Genomic DNA, 21,601 nt, shown 5'->3' with positions numbered 1-21,601 from the left:
ATGCGTGGAGAACCTTTTAACACAATACCCAGATATTCTAGAGACAAATAGTCACCAAATGATACTTGCTTACAATGATAGAAATCTTTAAAAAGAGCAGCAACACCCCCACCTCTCCTAACAGATCTGCAAACACTCATAAAAGTAAAGTTAGGAGGGGCTGCTTCATTGAGGACTGTTGCACTACAGTTTTCTTCTAGCCACGTTTCATTTAGAAGCAGAAAATCTAGGTTGTTATTGGTTATTAAGTCATTGACTAGAAATGATTTGTTCTTAAGTGAACGGATGTTTAAAAGCGCTAACTTAACAGTAATAATTTTTTTCTCCACATTAATCCTATTTTGGCAGGTAACAGGCAGCAGATTATATTGGTTTATTAAACGGCCTGACAAGGCCTTAGACTTTCTTTCACGTAACAGAACAGAGATAGAGAAAGAGGCAGGCACACTGGGTTCCCCCTTGTTTTGTAAACATTTGATAAAGTTACTGTTATCATAGCGGGGACCCAAAACACATCACTGAGAGCTGGAATCAGTTGTTTTTGGTTCACCTACAACAGATGGAGGCGGGTGTGGGCCCTGACGTTGTGACCGAAGAAATCTCACAGGAGGAGGGCGAGGACGAGCTGGGCCCACAGGCTTTGGTGTTTGTGGGGCTCCACGATTTTTGGTCGATATTTGGGGGCTCATAGCGATCGAGTGTGATAGTCTGATTCCAGCATGAACCAAGTCCTCCATTTTCTCTGAGAAGCTCAGATGCGGGGATGCTGGAGAGAGGAATGACATGTCCGGTGAGAGGGGCTGTTTCTCTGGTGTTATCGGAAGTTGAAATATGTTGTCTTGGCTTCCCTGTCCATTTTCCAGAAAATCATCCTTGGGTGCTGAATCTTGGAGCAGATCTAATCCTTCACAGTCAGTCTGTGGTGAGCTCTGTGGGCAGGGCTCAGCTGGGAGTGTGTCCGTGAGCAATTGTTGTTGTGGGGGCGTGGTCTTATCATTGTCCTTGTGGGATGTGTCAGCCACATGTCCATTCAGCTGCTGAAAAGAAGTCCTGTGGTCGTCCATACTCTGTATTCGGTTGAGTGGGTTAGAACACACAGCTGAAGGATGATGAAGGGAAAAATAAATATTGTCCTTTAACACTCTTGCACCAAGTTTGTTTGGGTGGTGGCCATTTGATGTAAACAATTGTCTCTGGCTCCAGAAGAGATTAAAGTTGTCGATGAAATTCACTCCCTTCATCATGCAGGTTTTTTGCAGCCATGTATTAAGCCCAAGCAACCGTGAGAATCTATTTGTTCCTCTTGCTGGCAGTGGTCCACTGATGAATGGCTGAACTTTCAGTTTGCTAAGTGTTTCAAAAAGTTCATTGAAATCCCTTTTAATGAGTTCTGACTGCTCTCTCTGAATATCGTTCTTTCCTACATGAATGATAAGTCGATTTGCGGTCTTATGTTTTATCAGGATGTTCTGAATTTCCCTGTTTACATCAGAAATGGTTGCTTGTGGAAGGCAGCATGTAGTTGTATCTCTGCTGCTAATGTTTCTGACTGTAGAGTCACCCACTATCAGAGTCCTTGGCTCGGCTGCGCTCTGAGCTGAGGGCCGCTGTCTGCTCGACCTTGAGCGCCTGTTAGCATTAGTGTTAGCTGTGGGCTGATGCAATCCGTGTTCGATCACATTCATCACGTTTGGGGATTCATCACCCTCATTCATTAATACTTGGGGTAGAGCATGCTACTGCAGCAATATATGAAGCTCGTGACAGTCTGACGTCTCGAGTGCGTTTGGGTCTTGCCCCCTGTTTGTGCCATCGATTAATGTGTTGATCAGTTACTTGTTTCTCTATCTGTTGAGTAGCACTAAATTTACGGGACTCACCAGCTGTGTGCAGAGGACGTTCGTGATGAAGCTCTGCTGTGTGATTCGTCCGGTTTGGTAGTTGCGCAAATAACTTTGTTTCAAGAACTGCAATCCGTTGTGAAAGTCTGTGGCAGTTTGTGCAGCAAGTAGATTCTTGAACTAAAAGAGGCATTTTCTTATCCTTTCGATAGTAGGCAGCTGTGTTTTCCCTTCCGGAATGTAAGCTGATGGAAGGGAGAGGCTGGTCAGATGAAGTGTTCGCTTTTTTGTAGTAATCCAGTCTCCAGAGTTTCAAGTTTTATCAAAAAAGTTAAGCTTTGTTGTTTGAGCGCTGTGTTGATTTGCTGAAGTTGAAGTTATGAGATAAAATATAGAAGCGATAGAGCAAAGCGCGGAGCAGTAAGCAAGAGCGTCCGAACAGTAGCGAAGCAGGAAGCTGGGTATATTATAGTCAACAAAACTACAACGCTCCTATTATAGTCAAGAAAACACTGCTCCTTTTATAGTCAACAAAACTACACCGCTCCTATTGTAGTCAGCAAAACAACACCGCTCCTATTATAGTCAACAAAACAACACCGCTCCTATTTTAGTCTTCAAAACTACACCGCTCCTATTATAGTCAACAAAACTACACCGCTCCTATTATAGTCTTCAAAACTACACCGCTCCTATTAGAGTCAACAAAACAACACCGCTCCTATTATAGTCTTCAAAACTACACTGCTCCTATTAAAGTCAACAAAACACAGCTCCTATTATAGTCAACAAAACACCGCTCCTATTATAGTCTTCAAAACTACTCCGCTCCTATTATAGTCAACAAAACACCACTCCTATTATAGTCTTCAAAACTACACCGCTCCTATTAGAGTCAACAAAACAACACCACTCCTATTATAGTCTTCAAAACTACACCGCTCCTATTAGAGTCAACAAAACAACACCACTCTATAAGTTCTTTTTAAAAAAAAATACTTGAAAGAAAAAGCTACTGGAGCACTTTCATTTTAACTTATATAAACTATTATTAGGGCTGGGACAACGTAATTTAATAATATGTATTCGTGTCAAAATGATATATAAACATCTTTTCCTATTCTATTTGGCCCGGAGGAGACGCTCCCAACACACGTGAAAAATAGGCGCTCTTCTATTTCCAGCATGCACGCGTTTTCCGCGCGTCACAGGCAGTGTGCAAACTCCAACCTGTTAACATGGGAGCCGAAACAAAAACGGACACGCCACGCAGCCGAGACGCTCACGCTTGCAGTGTGTCCCCGGATTTGATTAACCAAATTGTTGATATTTAATCGATGGGCATAGCCTGTAGGCTGAGTTGCATACATAGAAAAATCGTATAATATGTTTCTTTGTTGTAGGTTAATACTTATTTATTTGTGTGTGTGTGTGTGTGTAGCCTACTTTATGTTTTCAAGGTTTTATTGAATGCATTGCTCTTGTATAGTCTTACTTACTAAATTACTAACTAATTTTAAGAGCAATAAACATATATTGCAATGTTAAGGAATTCGTTTTTTCATTCAGATAATTAAATCAACATGTATAAATTGCTATTAGGCAATTAATGGGGAGATAATCTGTAATCGAATCGAATCGTAACCGAATCGGGCAGGAAAAATTAATCGTTAGATTAATCGATGCATCGAAAAAAATAATCGCTAGATTAATCGTTTAAAAAATAATCGTTTATCCCAGCCCTAACTATTATAATTTATTTTACCGGAAAGTTTAAAGCTAATAACCATTAATATTTGAAGTACTTGAAGTGCAGTGTTATGTCAAATATCATATTTGTCCTAAAAAGTAAATGTGATGTTTGTTACCTCAATAAATTTAAGGTCATTCCTATTTTTTGTTTTATGTTCTATTATATTAACATTAAAAGCAAACTCTTTTTTCACCAAAATAACAGTAAAGGGTAAAAAAAACTGAATTGCCAAACATTTTAACGGAAAAAAAGGAATCTGCAAAAATTAAAACGGAAAAAACGGAATTTGCAAAAATTAAAACGGAAAAAACGGAATTTGGGAAAAAATAAAACGGAATTTGGGAAAAAATAAAACGGATTTTATAGGGCCCTACAATCTCCATTTTAGTGCGTACAGCTTCCTCCTGGACGGAGCTCTGTAGTGAAGGATGGTCTCCACGACCTCAGTCGAGAGACCCTCTTCTAAGAGCCTAGCCCCCTCAGAGGCCAGGCCCACAGTTTCCATCAGGTCAGGACAGGTATCTGATGTTATTACAGTATGAATATAATATCTGACACTAAACACCAGTGATCAGGACAGGTATCTGATGTTATTACAGTACGAATATAATATCTGACACGAAACACCAGTGATCAGGACAGGTATCTGATGTTATTACAGTACGAATATAACATCTGACACTAAACACCAGTGATCAGGACAGGTATCTGATGTTATTACAGTACGAATATAACATCTGACACTAAACACCAGTGAACAGGACAGGTATCTGATGTTATTACAGTACGAATATAACATCTGACACTAAACACCAGTGATCAGGACTGGTATTTGCAGTTATTACAGTACGAATATAATATCTGACACTAAACACCTGTGATCAGGACAGGTATCTGAAGTTATTACAGTACGAATATAATATCTGACAGGAAACACCAGTGGTCAGGACAGGTATCTGAAGTTATTACAGTACGAATATAATATCTGACACTAAACACCAGTGATCAGGACTGGTATTTGCAGTTATTACAGTATGAATATAATATCTGACACTAAACACCAATGATCAGGACAGGTATCTGAAGTTATTACAGTACGAATATAATATCTGACACTAAACACCAGTGATCAGGACAGGTATCTGATGTTATTACAGTATGAATATAATATCTGACACTAAACACCTGTGATCAGGACAGGTATCTGAAATTATTACAGTATGAATATAATATCTGACACTAAACACCTGTGATCAGGACTGGTATCTGATGTTATTACAGTATGAATATAATATCTGACACTAAACACCAGTGATCAGGACAGGTATCTGATGTTATTACAGTACGAATATAATATCTGACACGAAACACCAGTGATCAGGACAGGTATCTGAAGTTATTACAGTATGAATATAATATCTGACACTGAACACCTGTGATCAGGACAGGTATCTGAAGTTATAACAGTATGAATATAATATCTGACACTAAACACCTGTGATCAGGACAGGTATCTGAAGTTATTACAGTATGAATATAATATCTGACACTGAACACCTGTGATCAGGACAGGTATCTGATGTAATTACAGTATGAATATAGTATCTGACACTAAACACCTGTGATCAGGACAGGTATCTGATGTTATTACAGTATGAATATAATATCTGACACTGAACACCTGTGATCAGGACAGGTATCTGATGTAATTACAGTATGAATATAATATCTGACACTGAACACCTTTGATCAGTTATTACAGTATACCTCTAAAAACAACACCTCTCCTATTAGTCAATAAAACTACACTGCTCCTATTATAGTCTTCAAAACAACACCGCTCCTATTATAGTCTTCAAAACTACACCGCTCCTATTAGAGTCAACAAAACTACTCCGCTCCTATTATAGTCTTCAAAACTACACCCATCTAATTATAGTCAATAAAACTACAGCGCTTCTATTAGAGTCAACAAAACAACACCTTTCCTATTATAGCCAACAAAACACAGCTCCTATTATATTCAACAAAACTACATTGCTCCTATTATATTCAACAAAACACTGCACCTATTATAGTCTTCAAAACTACACCGCTCCTATTATAGTCAACAAAACACAGCTCCTATTATAGTCTTCAAAACTACACCGCTCCTATTAAAGTATTCAAAACTACTCCGCTCCCATTTTAGTCAACAAAACACGGCTCCTATTTTAGTCTTCAAAACTACACCGCTCCTATTATAGTCAACAAAACTACACCGCTCCTATTAAAGTCAACAAAACTACACCGCTCCTATTAAAGTCAACAAAACTACTCCGCTCCCATTTTAGTCAACAAAACGTCTCGGTTACGTATGTAACCCTAGTTCCCTGAGGGAACGAGACGCTGCGTCGAAACGCTGTGAGAACGCCTCTGCGTTAATGCGTCGTGAAGCGCGTGTAGAACCAATCCATCGGGAGATCGATCGTCGCCGACGTGATGACGTCGCCGACGTGATGACGTCATCGACGTGATGACGTCATCGACCGGAGACTATAAAAGGTCCGCGAACACAAACAGGAACTAGCTTCTGATAAAGCCTGAAGTAAGTGATCACGGGCACGCCGGGAGTATGGCAGGGCGACGCAGCGTCTCGTTCCCTCAGGGAACTAGGGTTACATACGTAACCGAGACGTTCCCTTTCGGGGAACTGGAGCTGCGTCGAAACGCTGTGAGAACGCTTATACCCACATCGCCATGGGACCAAGTGCCTCGTATGTGTGAAGCCGAAGCGCACACGATTACGAGAGTACCTGCGCCCCAACAGTAGATGCCAAATCTAACTCGTAGAATCTGACGAAAGTTAGTGGCGAAGACCAGCCTGCCGCATCTTGGAGGGAAGCCCCCGACAAAAGTGCTTTAGAAGCAGCCATACCCCTGGTAGAGTGCGCCCGGACAGCCAGTGGAGAGGGCTGCCCGGCCGCCTCATAAGCAAGTGAAATGGCCTCGACCACCCACTTGCTCATTCTCTGCTTAGACACTGGAGCCCCCCCTTAGGGGCTCCGAAACAGACGAACAATTGATCGGTGTTTCTCCACAAGGCAGTTCTGTGGACATACGTATCTAACGCCCTAACAGGGCACAGCAGATTTAGTCTTTCCTGGTCCGACGTCGTGAAAGGAGGAGGACAAAAAGCTTGGAGAGTTATGGGGCCCCGTGGGCTCGTAGGAACCTTGGGGACATAACCCGGTCTGGGATGCAGAAAAGCCTTTACCATCCCAGGCGCAAACTCTAGGCATGAGGGCCCAACCGACAGGGACTGAATATCTCCTATTCTTTTGAGAGATGATATGGCCAAAAGAAAGATAGTTTTGAGGGTGAGGAACTTATCCGAAACCTCCTCTAAGGGTTCAAACGGAGGCTCAGACAAGCCCCGCAAGACAATGGCCAAGTCCCATGCTGAGACCCTCGAGTGCATAGCCGGCCTCACCTTAAGGTACCACGGAGGAAACGTGTAATAAGAGGGTGTCTTCCCAAAGACACTCCACCCAAAGGGATGTGGAAGGCACCCCAGGCCGCCACGTACACCTCTATTGTGGAGGGGGTCAACCCTGCCGAGAACCTTGCCTGCAGGAACTCCAGCACTGTACCAACCGGGCAGTTAACTGGGTCCCACTGGCGTTCACTGCACCATGCTGAGAAAAGTTTCCATTTCAAAGCGTACAGCTTCCTCGTGGACGGAGCTCTGGAGTGAAGGATGGTCTCAACGACCTCGGCCGAGAGACCCTCCTCTATGAGCCTGGCCCCCGCAGAGGCCAAGCCCATGGTTTTCACATCTCTGGGCGTGGGTGCAGGAATCTCCCGCCCGCCTGAGAGAGTAGATCACTCCTGGTCGGAATCTCCATCGGAGAGCCTTCCAGGAGAGATATCAGGTCCGAAAACCAGATTCTGGTCGGCCAGTACGGAGCCACTAGAAGTACCTGGGCCCCGTCCCGGCGTACCCGCTCCAGAACTCCTGGAAGCAAGACAATCGGGGGGAAGGCGTACAGGGGTAGCCTCGGCCACTCCTGTACCATGGCATCCAACCCCAGCGGGGCTTGGTGGGACAGAGAAAACCACTGCGGGCAGTGAAAATTCTCCGCCGAAGCAAATAGATCTATCTCTGCCTTCCCATATACCTTCCATAGGAGCTCCACCACCTCTGGGTGGAGTCTCCATTCCCCGGGCCTCGGCCCCTGCCTCGACAGGCTGTCTGCTTCCTGATTCAGGACCCCCGGGATATATACTGCTCTGACTGACAGCAATTTCCCTTGGGCCCACAGGAGGATCCGACGTGCCAATTTGTCCAACGGACGGGACCTCAGACCCCCCTGATGATTTATATAGGCGACCACCGATGTGTTGTCTGTCCTGACTAACACATGGTGGCCCCTGAGGTCGGGCAGAAACTGTTTCAATGCAAGAAACACTGCGAGCATCTCTAGCCGATTTATGTGCCAGTGCCGCTGATGTTCCTGCCATAGACCCTGGGATGAGTGACCACTCATGGTCGCCCCCCAGCCCGTGAGAAAGGCATCTGTCGTTAGCGTTACGCGACGAACATGAGCCCCCAACACGGGACCCTGAGATAAAAACCCCGGGTTTTTCCACATGACCAGAGCACGTAGGCATCGCCGCGTGACTTTGATCGTGCGGAGTGGATTTCCCCTCGGGGAGAACCCTTTTGTTTTGAGCCACCACTGCAGTGGCCTCATGTACAGTAGGCCAAGAGGTATTACGTTGGACGCTACTGCCATGAGACCTAAAAGTTTCTGGAACTGCTTCACAGTGACGGCCCGGTCTAGCTTCTGCTCTTTGACTGCTGCCAGGATCGATGCTATGCGTGTTGGCGATAATTGCGCCCGCATAATTACCGAATCCCAGTTCACGCCTAAAAAAGTGGTTCTCTGAGCCGGAGAAAGCACACTCTTCTTGGCGTTCAGGCTCAACCCCAATTTCGACATGTGTGCGAGAACAGCATCTCGATGCTGAACCGCCATCTGTTCTGTATTCGCTAGAATCAGCCAGTCGTCGATATAATTCAGTTACGGATGCCCTGCAGACGCAACGGCGCCAGCTGCATCCACACACTTGGTGAATGTGTGGGGTGACAGAGCTAGACTGAAAGGAAGTACTCGATATTGGTATGCCTCTCCCCCGAAGGCAAACCTCAGGAACTTCCTGTGATGTGGAAGGATGGAGACATGAAAATACGCATCTTTGAGGTCTATGGTGACAAACCAATCCTCCGATTTGATCTGCGACACAATCTGTCTGAGTGTGAGCATCTTGAACTTGAGCTTGGCCACTGAGCAATTTAAGAGATGCAGATCTAATATCGGGCGTAAGCCCCCATCCTTCTTTGGCACGATGAAGTAACGGCTGTAAAACCCAGACTCCCTGCCGGGAGGAGGAACCCTTTCTATAGCCCCCTTTCGCAGGAGTGTCTCTACTTCCTGTGCCATCACCAGAGCCTGCTCCGGGCCCACCTCTGTAGGTAGGACACCGCTGAAAGGAGGTGGCCGCCTTTTAAATTGAATGGCATACCCCCTTTCGATTATCTGCAGAACCCAACGAGATATATCTGATAGACATTTCCATTCGTCTAGAAAATCTACTAAGGGAACCAGCCTCTCGAGGCTGGCCTCTGGTGTACTTTGAACAGCAAGCACAGTGCCCTGAAGCGGCGGACCGGCAGGGAACGACTGACTTGACTGCTCGGGAGCCCCCCGAAGGGGGAGCGGACCACCCTCGAGTGGCCCGCGGGGACCGTCTGCGCCCCGGCATTGCGGCGGGGTTGGCAGCGCGGCCCCCAGAGGGCGCTGCAGGACAACGGGTACCGTAGGCAGAGGTAAACACTGTTTCCCTTCGGAGGGGACTACCCTCAGCGTCCTGACGCTTTCCTTTTGTTTCCCTGCCCTCCGAGGAGGGGGCGGACCACCCTCAGGTGGCCCGCGGAGACCCTCTGCGTCCCGACATTGCGGCGGGGTTGGCAGCACGGCCCCTTGAGGGTACCGAAGGAAGACGGGTACCGTATGCTGAGGTAAGCACAGTCTTCCCACGGAGGGGAAACTAAGGGAACCAGCCTCTCGAGGCTGGCCTTTGGTGTAATTTGAGTAGCGAGTGCAGTGCCCTGAAACGGCGAACCGGCAGGGAACACCTGACCTGACTGCTCGCATGCCCTCCGAGGAGGGGGCGGACCACCCTCAGGTGGCCCGTGGAGACCCTCTGCGCCCCGACATTGCGGCGGGGTTAGCAGCGCGGCCCCCTGTGGGCACCGAAGGAAGACGGGTACCGTGTGCTGAGGTAAGCACCGATTTCCTTCGGAGGGGAAATGCCAGGGACGATGCAGCTGAAGGCGAGAGATAGCTCGCAACCGTCTCTTCGATCTTCGGCATCGCCCCATAACCATAGTGTCTCAGCCCAAATATATTAATACATGCAGATGTATGTGGGCTGAACACTCTATATGATACCGGTTTCCCCCATGACCTAGACACCTCGTGTGCAGGTCAGGGAAGAACGGCAGGACGTTGATGCTTTGCACGAGAGGGCAGGAATCGCTCATCTAATTTCGTTTTCTCTGATTTTGATGGGATTCAGATATTTCCGCCAGCCAGTCGTTCTTTATTTTTATATTTAACCTGGCCACAGCTCTCGTGAGAACCTCAACTCACTAGCGGGTGACTGAAGTGGCGAGTCTTCAATCGCGATCCTCTCAACGTCCACCTCCTCAGAGCTGGATAGTCGGAGCACCGGTGCCCCGCCCGGGGAGGAAGAAACCGCAGAGCGGGCTTCCAAACCCCGAGACGAGGCACTGGACGATACAGGTGAGGGCTGAGATAAGGCTGGGCCTGTCTCAAACCCCTCTGTAAAGTCCATGTGTGAACCCCACGACTGAAGCCACCGCTCTGCCTCGGCAGCAGCGGGACCGAGCCGCGGGGAACATGAGCCGAAGCACCCTCCTCGAAGAGTGCCCGGCGGGAGCGCAGCATTCTTAACGGTTCTTTTATTTTATTTTATTTTATTTTTTATCTTAAGCCGTTCAAAAAATACTCGCAAGCGGCCCCCTCAAGGGCTGCCTGAGTGTGCTGTGCTCCCAAACAGCCATACACAATGAGTGTGTTTCCCACACGCAATATATATATTTTTGAGGTCAGGGATGAACCCACTGTGAAATGCTGTTCACTCGGCATAATCTCCTTTTTCTCTCTATGTTATAAAATATATATCAGATATATTTAACAAAGGTGGAAAATTCTCTCTAATGAACAGACAAAAACACCAAATAGACAGACAGGTTCACACAGATCGCTTACTGAAGGCACAGAAGCTAGTTCCTGTTTGTGTTCGCGGACCTTTTATAGTCTCCGGTCGATGACGTCATCACGTCGATGATGTCATCACGTCGGCGACGTCATCACGTCGGCGACGATCGATCTCCCGATGGATTGGTTCTACACGCGCTTCACGACGCATTAACGCAGAGGCGTTCTCACAGCGTTTCGACGCAGCTCGAGTTCCCCGAAAGGGAACACTGCTTCTATTATAGTCTTCAAAACTACTCTGCTCCTATTATGGTCAACAAAACAACACCACTCCTATTATAGTCAACAAAACAACACCACTCCTATTATAGTCAACAAAACAACACCGCTCCTATTATAGTCAAAAAAACAACACCACTCCTATTATAGTCAACAAAACAACACCACTCCTATTATAGTCAACAAAACAACACCACTCCTATTATAGTCAACAAAACAACACCACTCCTATTATAGTCAACAAAACAACACCACTCCTATTATAGTCAATAAAACAACACCACTCCTATTATAGTCAATAAAACAACACCACTCCTATTATAGGCAATAAAACAACACCACTCCTATTATAGTCAAATAAACAACACCACTCCTATTATAGTCAATAAAACAACACCACTCCTATTATAGTCAACAAAACAACACCACTCCTATTATAGTCAACAAAACAACACCACTCCTATTATAGTCAACAAAACAACACCACTCCTATTATAGTCAAAAAAACAACACCACTCCTATTATAGTCAACAAAACAACACCACTCCTATTATAGTCAATAAAACAACACCACTCCTATTATAGTCAAAAAAACAACACCACTCCTATTATAGTCAACAAAACAACACCGCTCCTATTATAGTCAATAAAACAACACCACTCCTATTATAGTCAACAAAACAACACCGCTCCTATTATAGTCAATAAAACAACACCGCTCCTATTATAGTCAATAAAACAACACCGCTCCTATTATAGTCAAAAAAACAACACCGCTCCTATTATAAACAACAAAACAACACCGCTCCTATTATAGTCAATAAAACAACACCACTCCTATTATAGTCAACAAAACAACACCGCTCCTATTATAGTCAATAAAACAACACCACTCCTATTATAGTCAACAAAACAACACCGCTCCTATTATAGTCAACAAAACAACACCGCTCCTATTATAGTCAATAAAACAACACCGCTCCTATTATAGTCAATAAAACAACACCGCTCCTATTATAGTCAACAAAACAACACCGCTCCTATTATAGTCAAAAAAACAACACCACTCCTATTATAGTCAATAACTCTCCACCGCTCCTATTAGAGTCAACAAAACAACACCGCTCCTATTATAGTCAAAAAAACAACACCACTCCTGTTATAGTCAACAAAACAACACCGCTCCTATATAGTCAATAAAACAACACCACTCCTATTATAGTCAATAAAACAACACCACTCCTATTATAGTCAACAAAACAACACCGCTCCTATTATAGTCAACAAAACAACACCACTCCTATTATAGTCAACAAAACAACACCGCTCCTATTATAGTCAAAAAAACTACAACGCTCCTATTATAGTCAACAAAACAACACCACTCCTATATAGTCAACAAAACAACACCGCTCCTATTATAGTCTTCAAAACTACACCGCTCCTATTATAGTCTTCAAAACTACTCCGCTCCCATTTTAGTCAACAAAACACAGCTCCTGTTTTAGTCTTCAAAACTACACCGCTCCTATTATAGTCAACAAAACAACAACGCTCCTATTATAGTCAATAAAACAACACCACTCCTATTATAGTCAATAAAACAACACCACTCCTATTATAGTCAACAAAACAACACCGCTCCTATTATAGTCAATAAAACAACACCACTCCTATTATAGTCAATAAAACAACACCGCTCCTATTATAGTCAATAAAACAACACCACTCCTATTATAGTCAACAAAACAACACCGCTCCTATTATAGTCAAAAAAACAACACCACTCCTATTATAGTCAACAAAACAACACCGCTCCTATTATAGTAAAAAAAAAAACACCACTCCTATTATAGTCAAAAAAACAACACCACTCCTATTATAGTCAACAAAACAACACCGCTCCTATTATAGTCATAAAAACAACACCACTCCTATTATAGTCAACAAAACAACACCGCTCCTATTATAGTCAACAAAACAACACCGCTCCTATTATAGTCAATAAAACAACACCACTCCTATTATAGTCAACAAAAAAAACACCGCTCCTATTATAGTCAATAAAACAACACCACTCCTATTATAGTCAATAAAACAACACTGCTCCTATTATACTCAATAAAACAACACCGCTCCTATTATAGTCAATAAAACAACACCGCTCCTATTATACTCAATAAAACAACACCGCTCCTATTATAGTCAATAAAACAACACCACTCCTATTATAGTCAATAAAACAACACCACTCCTATTATAGTGAACAAAACAACACCACTCCTATTATAGTCAACAAAACAACACCGCTCCTATTATAGTCAACAAAACAACACCGCTCCTATTATAGTCAAAAAAACAACACCACTCCTATTATAGTCAACAAAACAACACCACTCCTATTATAGTCAACAAAACAACACCGCTCCTATTATAGTCAAAAAAACAACACCACTCCTATTATAGTCAACAAAACAACACCGCTCCTATTATAGTCAAAAAAACAACACCACTTCTATTATAGTCAACAAAACAACACCGCTCCTATTATAGTCAACAAAACAACACCGCTCCTATTATAGACAACAAAACAACACCACTCCTATTATAGTCAACAAAACAACACCGCTCCTATTATAGTCAAAAAAACAACACCACTCCTATTATAGTCAATAAAACAACACCGCTCCTATTATAGTCAATAAAACAACACCACTCCTATTATAGTCAACAAAACAACACCGCTCCTATTATAGTCAACAAAACAACACCGCTCCTATTATAGTCAAAAAACTACACCGCTCCTATTATAGTCAATAAAACAACACCACTCCTATTATAGTCAACAAAACCACACCGCTCCTATTATAGTCAAAAAAACAACACCACTCCTATTATAGTCAACAAAACAACACCGCTCCTATATAGTCAATAAAACAACACCACTCCTATTATAGTCAATAAAACAACACCACTCCTATTATAGTCAACAAAACAACACCGCTCCTATTATAGTCAACAAAACAACACCACTCCTATTATAGTCAACAAAACAACACCGCTCCTATTATAGTCAAAAAAACTACAACGCTCCTATTATAGTCAACAAAACAACACCACTCCTATATAGTCAACAAAACAACACCGCTCCTATTATAGTCTTCAAAACTACTCCGCTCCCATTTTAGTCAACAAAACACAGCTCCTGTTTTAGTCTTCAAAACTACACCGCTCCTATTATAGTCAACAAAACAACACCGCTCCTATTATAGTCAATAAAACAACACCACTCCTATTATAGTCAATAAAACAACACCACTCCTATTATAGTCAACAAAACAACACCGCTCCTATTATAGTCAATAAAACAACGCCACTCCTATTATAGTCAATAAAACAACACCACTCCTATTATAGTCAACAAAACAACACCGCTCCTATTATAGTCAATAAAACAACACCACTCCTATTATAGTCAATAAAACAACACCGCTCCTATTATAGTCAATAAAACAACACCACTCCTATTATAGTCAATAAAACAACACCACTCCTATTATAGTCAACAAAACAACACCACTCCTATTATAGTCAATAAAACAACACCGCTCCTATTATAGTCAATAAAACAACACCGCTCCTATTAGTCAATAAAACAACACCACTCCTATTATAGTCAACAAAACAACACCGCTCCTATTATAGTCAACAAAACAACACCGCTCCTATTATAGTCAATAAAACAACACCGCTCCTATTATAGTCAATAAAACAACACCGCTCCTATTATAGTCAATAAAACAACACCGCTCCTATTATAGTCAATAAAACAACACCACTCCTATTATAGTCAACAAAACAACACCGCTCCTATTAGTCAATAAAACAACACCACTCCTATTATAGTCAACAAAACAACACCGCTCCTATTATAGTCAAAAAAACAACACCGCTCCTATTATAGTCAACAAAACAACACCGCTCCTATATAGTCAATAAAACAACACCACTCCTATTATAGTCAATAAAACAACACCACTCCTATTATAGTCAACAAAACAACACCGCTCCTATTATAGTCAACAAAACAACACCACTCCTATTATAGTCAACAAAACAACACCGCTCCTATTATAGTCAAAAAAACTACAACGCTCCTATTATAGTCAACAAAACAACACCACTCCTATATAGTCAACAAAACAACACCGCTCCTATTATAGTCTTCAAAACTACACCGCTCCTATTATAGTCTTCAAAACTACTCCGCTCCCATTTTAGTCAACAAAACACAGCTCCTGTTTTAGTCTTCAAAACTACACCGCTCCTATTATAGTCAACAAAACAACACCGCTCCTATTATAGTCAATAAAACAACACCACTCCTATTATAGTCAATAAAACAACACCACTCCTATTATAGTCAACAAAACAACACCGCTCCTATTATAGTCAATAAAACAACACCACTCCTATTATAGTCAATAAAACAACACCACTCCTATTATAGTCAACAAAACAACACCGCTCCTATTATAGTCAATAAAACAACACCACTCCTATTATAGTCAATAAAACAACACCGCTCCTATTATAGTCAATAAAACAACACCACTCCTATTATAGTCAACAAAACAACACCGCTCCTATTATAGTCAAAAAAACAACACCACTCCTATTATAGTCAACAAAACAACACCGCTCCTATTATAGTAAAAAAAAAAACACCACTCCTATTATAGTCAAAAAAACAACACCACTCCTATTATAGTCAACAAAACAACACCGCTCCTATTATAGTCATAAAAACAACACCACTCCTATTATAGTCAACAAAACAACACCGCTCCTATTATAGTCAACAAAACAACACCGCTCCTATTATAGTCAATAAAACAACACCACTCCTATTATAGTCAACAAAAAAAACACCGCTCCTATTATAGTCAATAAAACAACACCACTCCTATTATAGTCAATAAAACAACACTGCTCCTATTATACTCAATAAAACAACACCGCTCCTATTATAGTCAATAAAACAACACCGCTCCTATTATACTCAATAAAACAACACCGCTCCTATTATAGTCAATAAAACAACACCACTCCTATTATAGTCAATAAAACAACACCACTCCTATTATAGTCAACAAAACAACACCACTCCTATTATAGTCAACAAAACAACACCGCTCCTATTATAGTCAACAAAACAACACCGCTCCTATTATAGTCAAAAAAACAACACCACTCCTATTATAGTCAACAAAACAACACCACTCCTATTATAGTCAACAAAACAACACCGCTCCTATTATAGTCAAAAAAACAACACCACTCCTATTATAGTCAACAAAACAACACCGCTCCTATTATAGTCAAAAAAACAACACCACTCCTATTATAGTCAACAAAACAACACCGCTCCTATTATAGTCAACAAAACAACACCGCTCCTATTATAGTCAACAAAACAACACCACTCCTATTATAGTCAACAAAACAACACCGCTCCTATTATAGTCAAAAAAACAACACCACTCCTATTATAGTCAATAAAACAACACCGCTCCTATTATAGTCAATAAAACAACACCACTCCTATTATAGTCAACAAAACAACACCGCTCCTATTATAGTCAACAAAACAACACCGCTCCTATTATAGTCAAAAAAACTACACCGCTCCTATTATAGTCAATAAAACAACACCACTCCTATTATAGTCAACAAAACAACACCGCTCCTATTATAGTCAAAAAAACAACACCACTCCTATTATAGTCAACAAAACAACACCGCTCCTATATAGTCAATAAAACAACACCACTCCTATTATAGTCAATAAAACAACACCACTCCTATTATAGTCAACAAAACAACATCGCTCCTATTATAGTCAACAAAACAACACCACTCCTATTATAGTCAACAAAACAACACCGCTCCTATTATAGTCAAAAAAACTACAACGCTCCTATTATAGTCAACAAAACAACACCACTCCTATATAGTCAACAAAACAACACCGCTCCTATTATAGTCTTCAAAACTACTCCGCTCCCATTTTAGTCAACAAAACACAGCTCCTGTTCTAGTCTTCAAAACTACACCGCTCCTATTATAGTCAACAAAACAACCCCGCTCCTATTATAGTCAACAAAACAACACCGCTCCTATTATAGTCAAAAAAACTACAACGCTCCTATTATAGTCAACAAAACAACACCACTCCTATTATAGTCAACAAAACAACACCGCTCCTATTATAGTCAAAAAAACAAAACCACTCCTATTATAGTCAACAAAACAACACCGCTCCTATATAGTCAATAAAACAACACCACTCCTATTATAGTCAATAAAACAACACCACTCCTATTATAGTCAACAAAACAACACCGCTCCTATTATAGTCAATAAAACAACACCGCTCCTATTATAGTCAACAAAACAACACCACTCCTATTATAGTCAACAAAACAACACCACTCCTATTATAGTCAACAAAACAACACCGCTCCTATTATAGTCAAAAAAACAACACCACTCCTATTATAGTCAAAAAAACAACACCACTCCTATTATAGTCAACAAAACAACACCGCTCCTATTATAGTCAACAAAACAACACCGCTCCTATTATAGTCAAAAAAACAACACCGCTCCTATTATAGTCAAAAAAACAACACCACTCCTATTATAGTCAACAAAACAACACCGCTCCTATTATAGTCAACAAAACAACACCGCTCCTATTATAGTCAACAAAACAACACCACTCCTGTTATAGTCAACAAAACAACACCGCTCCTATTATAGTCAATAAAACAACACCACTCCTATTATAGTCAACAAAACAACACCGCTCCTATTATAGTCAACAAAACAACACCGCTCCTATTATAGTCAACAAAACAACACCACTCCTGTTATAGTCAACAAAACAACACCGCTCCTATTATAGTCAATAAAACAACACCGCTCCTATTATAGTCAATAAAACAACACCGCTCCTATTATAGTCAATAAAACAACACCGCTCCTATTATAGTCAATAAAACAACACCACTCCTATTATAGTCAATAAAACAACACCGCTCCTATTAGAGTCAACAAAACAACACCGCTCCTATTATAGTCAACAAAACAACACCGCTCCTATTATAGTCAACAAAACAACACCGCTCCTATTATAGTCAATAAAACAACACCGCTCCTATTATAGTCAACAAAACAACACCACTCCTATTATAGTCAAAAAAACAACACCGCTCCTATTATAGTCAATAAAACAACACCACTCCTATTATAGTCAATAAAACAACACCGCTCCTATTATAGTCAATAAAACAACACCACTCCTATTATAGTCAATAAAACAACACCACTCCTATTATAGTCAACAAAACAACACCACTCCTATTATAGTCAAAAAAACAACACAACTCCTATTATAGTCAATAAAACAACACCACTCCTATTATAATATCTGACACTAAACACCAGTGATCAGGACTGGTATCTGATGTTATTACAGTATGAATATAGTATCTGACACTAAACACCTGTGATCAGGACATGTATCTGATGTTATTACAGTATGAATATAATATCTGACACTAAACACCTGTGATCAGGACAGGTATCTGATGTTATTACAGTATGAATATAGTATCTGACACTAAACACCTGTGATCAGGACAGGTATCTGATGTTATTACAGTATGAATATAATATCTGACACTAAACACCTGTGATCAGGACAGGTATCTGAAGTTATTACAGTATGAATATAATATCTGACACTAAACACCAGTGATCAGGACAGGTATCTGATGTTATTACAGTACGAATATAATATCTGACACTAAACACCAGTGATCAGGACAGGTATCTGATGTTATTACAGTACGAATATAATATCTGACACTGAACACCAGTGATCAGGACAGGTATCTGATGTTATTACCGTTTGAATATAATATCTGACACGAAACACCTGTGATCAGGACAGGTATCTGAAGTTATTACCGTTTGAATATAATATCTGACACTAAACACCTGTGATCAGGACAGGTATCTGATGTTATTACCGTTTGAATATAACATCTGACACGAAACACCTGTGATCAGGACAGGTATCTGATGTTATTACAGTATGAATATAATATCTGACACTGAACACCAGTGATCGGGACAGGTATCTGATGTATAGTATGAATATAATATCTGACACTGAACACCTGTGATCAGGACAGGTATCTGATGTTATTACAGTATGAATATAATATCTGACACTAAACACCAGTGATCAGGACAGGTATCTGATGTTATTACAGTACGAATATAATATCTGACACAAAACACCAGTGATCAGGACAGGTATCTGATGTTATTACAGTATGAATATAATATCTGACACTGAACACCAGTGATCGAGACAGGTATCTGATGTTATTACAGTATGAATATAATATCTGACACGAAACACCAGTGATCAGGACAGGTATCTGATGTTATTACCGTTTGAATATAATTTCTGACACGAAACACCAGTGATCAGGACAGGTATCTGATGTTATTACCGTTTGAATATAATATCTGACACGAAACACCAGTGATCAGGACAGGTATCTGATGTTATTACAGTATGAATATAATATCTGACACGAAACACCAGTGATCAGGACAGGTATCTGATGTTATTACAGTATGAATATAATATCTGACACTAAACACCTATGATCAGGACAGGTATCTGATGTTATTACAGTATGAATATAATATCTGACACTAAACACCAGTGATCAGGACAGGTATCTGATGTTATTACAGTATGAATATAATATCTGACACTAAACACCAGTGATCAGGACAGGTATCTGAAGTTATTACAGTATGAATATAATATCTGACACTGAACACCAGTGATCAGGACAGGTATCTGAAGTTATTACAGTATGAATATAATATCTGACACTAAACACCAGTGATCAGGACAGGTATCTGATGTTATTACAGTATGAATATAATATCTGACACTGAACACCTGTGATCAGGACAGGTATCTGATGTTATTACAGTACGAATATAATATCTGACACTAAACACCAGTGATCAGGACAGGTATCTGATGTTATTACAGTATCAATATAATATCTGACACTGAACACCAGTGATCAGGACAGGTATCTGATGTTATTACAGTATGAATATAATATCTGACACTAAACACCAGTGATCAGGACAGGTATCTGAAGTTATTACAGTATGAATATAATATCTGACACTAAACACCTGTGATCAGGACAGGTATCTGAAGTTATTACAGTATGAATATAATATCTGACACGATTATCACGGGATTAAGATCACAGACATTCTCTGCAATTATTACAAATCACCAGAGGTCCCCAGATAACACTAATCCCTTGTGAATAGGGCCTAGGACTTTTGACTTTTCAACTTTTGAAGTTTTCAGGGGCTATCTTTAACCAATTTACTCTAAGTAATTGTATTAATTTAATAAGTCTAATCATTTAAAAGTTCATTTTAGAGGTAACGTTATGGTATCGGTGATACTGGCCTTGAAAGTATCGCTATTGTCTCAGAAACAAAATAAGTGGTATCGCCCATCCATAATAAAGACAATCTTTGCCACCAATGGCATATTAATTTTACATCTGTTGCTATTCACTGTCAGGGACTATGTTTTCCAGCGGAAGGAAGGCTTTTAGTGATTTTAGTACAAGTTGCATTGGTATTTTAGCTTTAATATTTTTATTGGGTAACCGTTTTATAAAAGCAAGCCTGCTGTAAAGCAGTGCATTAATAACAGCTAAGTGGTCTTGCACAGTCAGCGCTGTTACAAACCATGGTTTCTTTGGGCTTACTGCTTTTAAAGTTTTAACCATGTCTCATTTGGTATGATGTTGCCACTGACCTGTCGGGCTGTTCTCTGTAGCGGTTGCAGCCGGATTTGGAGAAGCCTGTTGTTTTGCTCCTGGTGGCTCAGTGCTCTTTGCTCCAGCAGTCAGAGCGCCATCTGCTGACACCAGACTGCTAATGCTGCGCTCCGCCGACTCCAGCTCTGGAGGAGAAGCGCCAGCTGCACTCATGATAAACTCTGCTCTGCTGATTTTCCTCGCTTCGATACTCACCGAACTGAGAAGCGCGGGATTAATGGGCTCTGAGTGCGCGACGTCACAGGCTCGTATTGTGACGCGGGCGTTCTAGAATGTTCGCAGCAGCTCGACGTGTTGTGTGTTTTCACGGAACTGTTTAATGAGGCTAATCAGAGTTTGGACAATTTTTTCCTCAATTGTCTCAAGCGTGGTTCGATAAATTACAACTTTTATAAATGGAAAAGAAAAGCATATTTAAATAAACACAGCGGTCATAATTTTACAAGTAAAATTAAAAAATTAAAAAGT

General features: G+C 41.1%; 1 protein-coding gene across 1 annotated transcript in view; it reads right to left on the bottom strand.

The window, feature by feature from the left end:
• LOC137079525 (serine/threonine-protein kinase pim-2-like) overlaps positions 1-21,286 on the bottom strand; it is a 67,163-nt gene extending 45,877 nt beyond the window's left edge. Inside the window, exon 1 of the mRNA XM_067447477.1 lies at positions 21,112-21,286. Within this exon, the coding sequence (XP_067303578.1) occupies positions 21,112-21,286 (175 nt within the window). The remainder of the gene's footprint in view (positions 1-21,111) is intronic.
• Positions 21,287-21,601: the final 315 nt, after the last annotated feature.

This window comes from Pseudorasbora parva, chromosome 6 (genome assembly GCF_024679245.1).
Source record: "Pseudorasbora parva isolate DD20220531a chromosome 6, ASM2467924v1, whole genome shotgun sequence".
NCBI lineage: Eukaryota > Metazoa > Chordata > Actinopteri > Cypriniformes > Gobionidae > Pseudorasbora > Pseudorasbora parva.
Note: the sequence above shows the minus strand (reverse complement) of the source record. Positions and strands in the feature narration are given on the sequence as shown.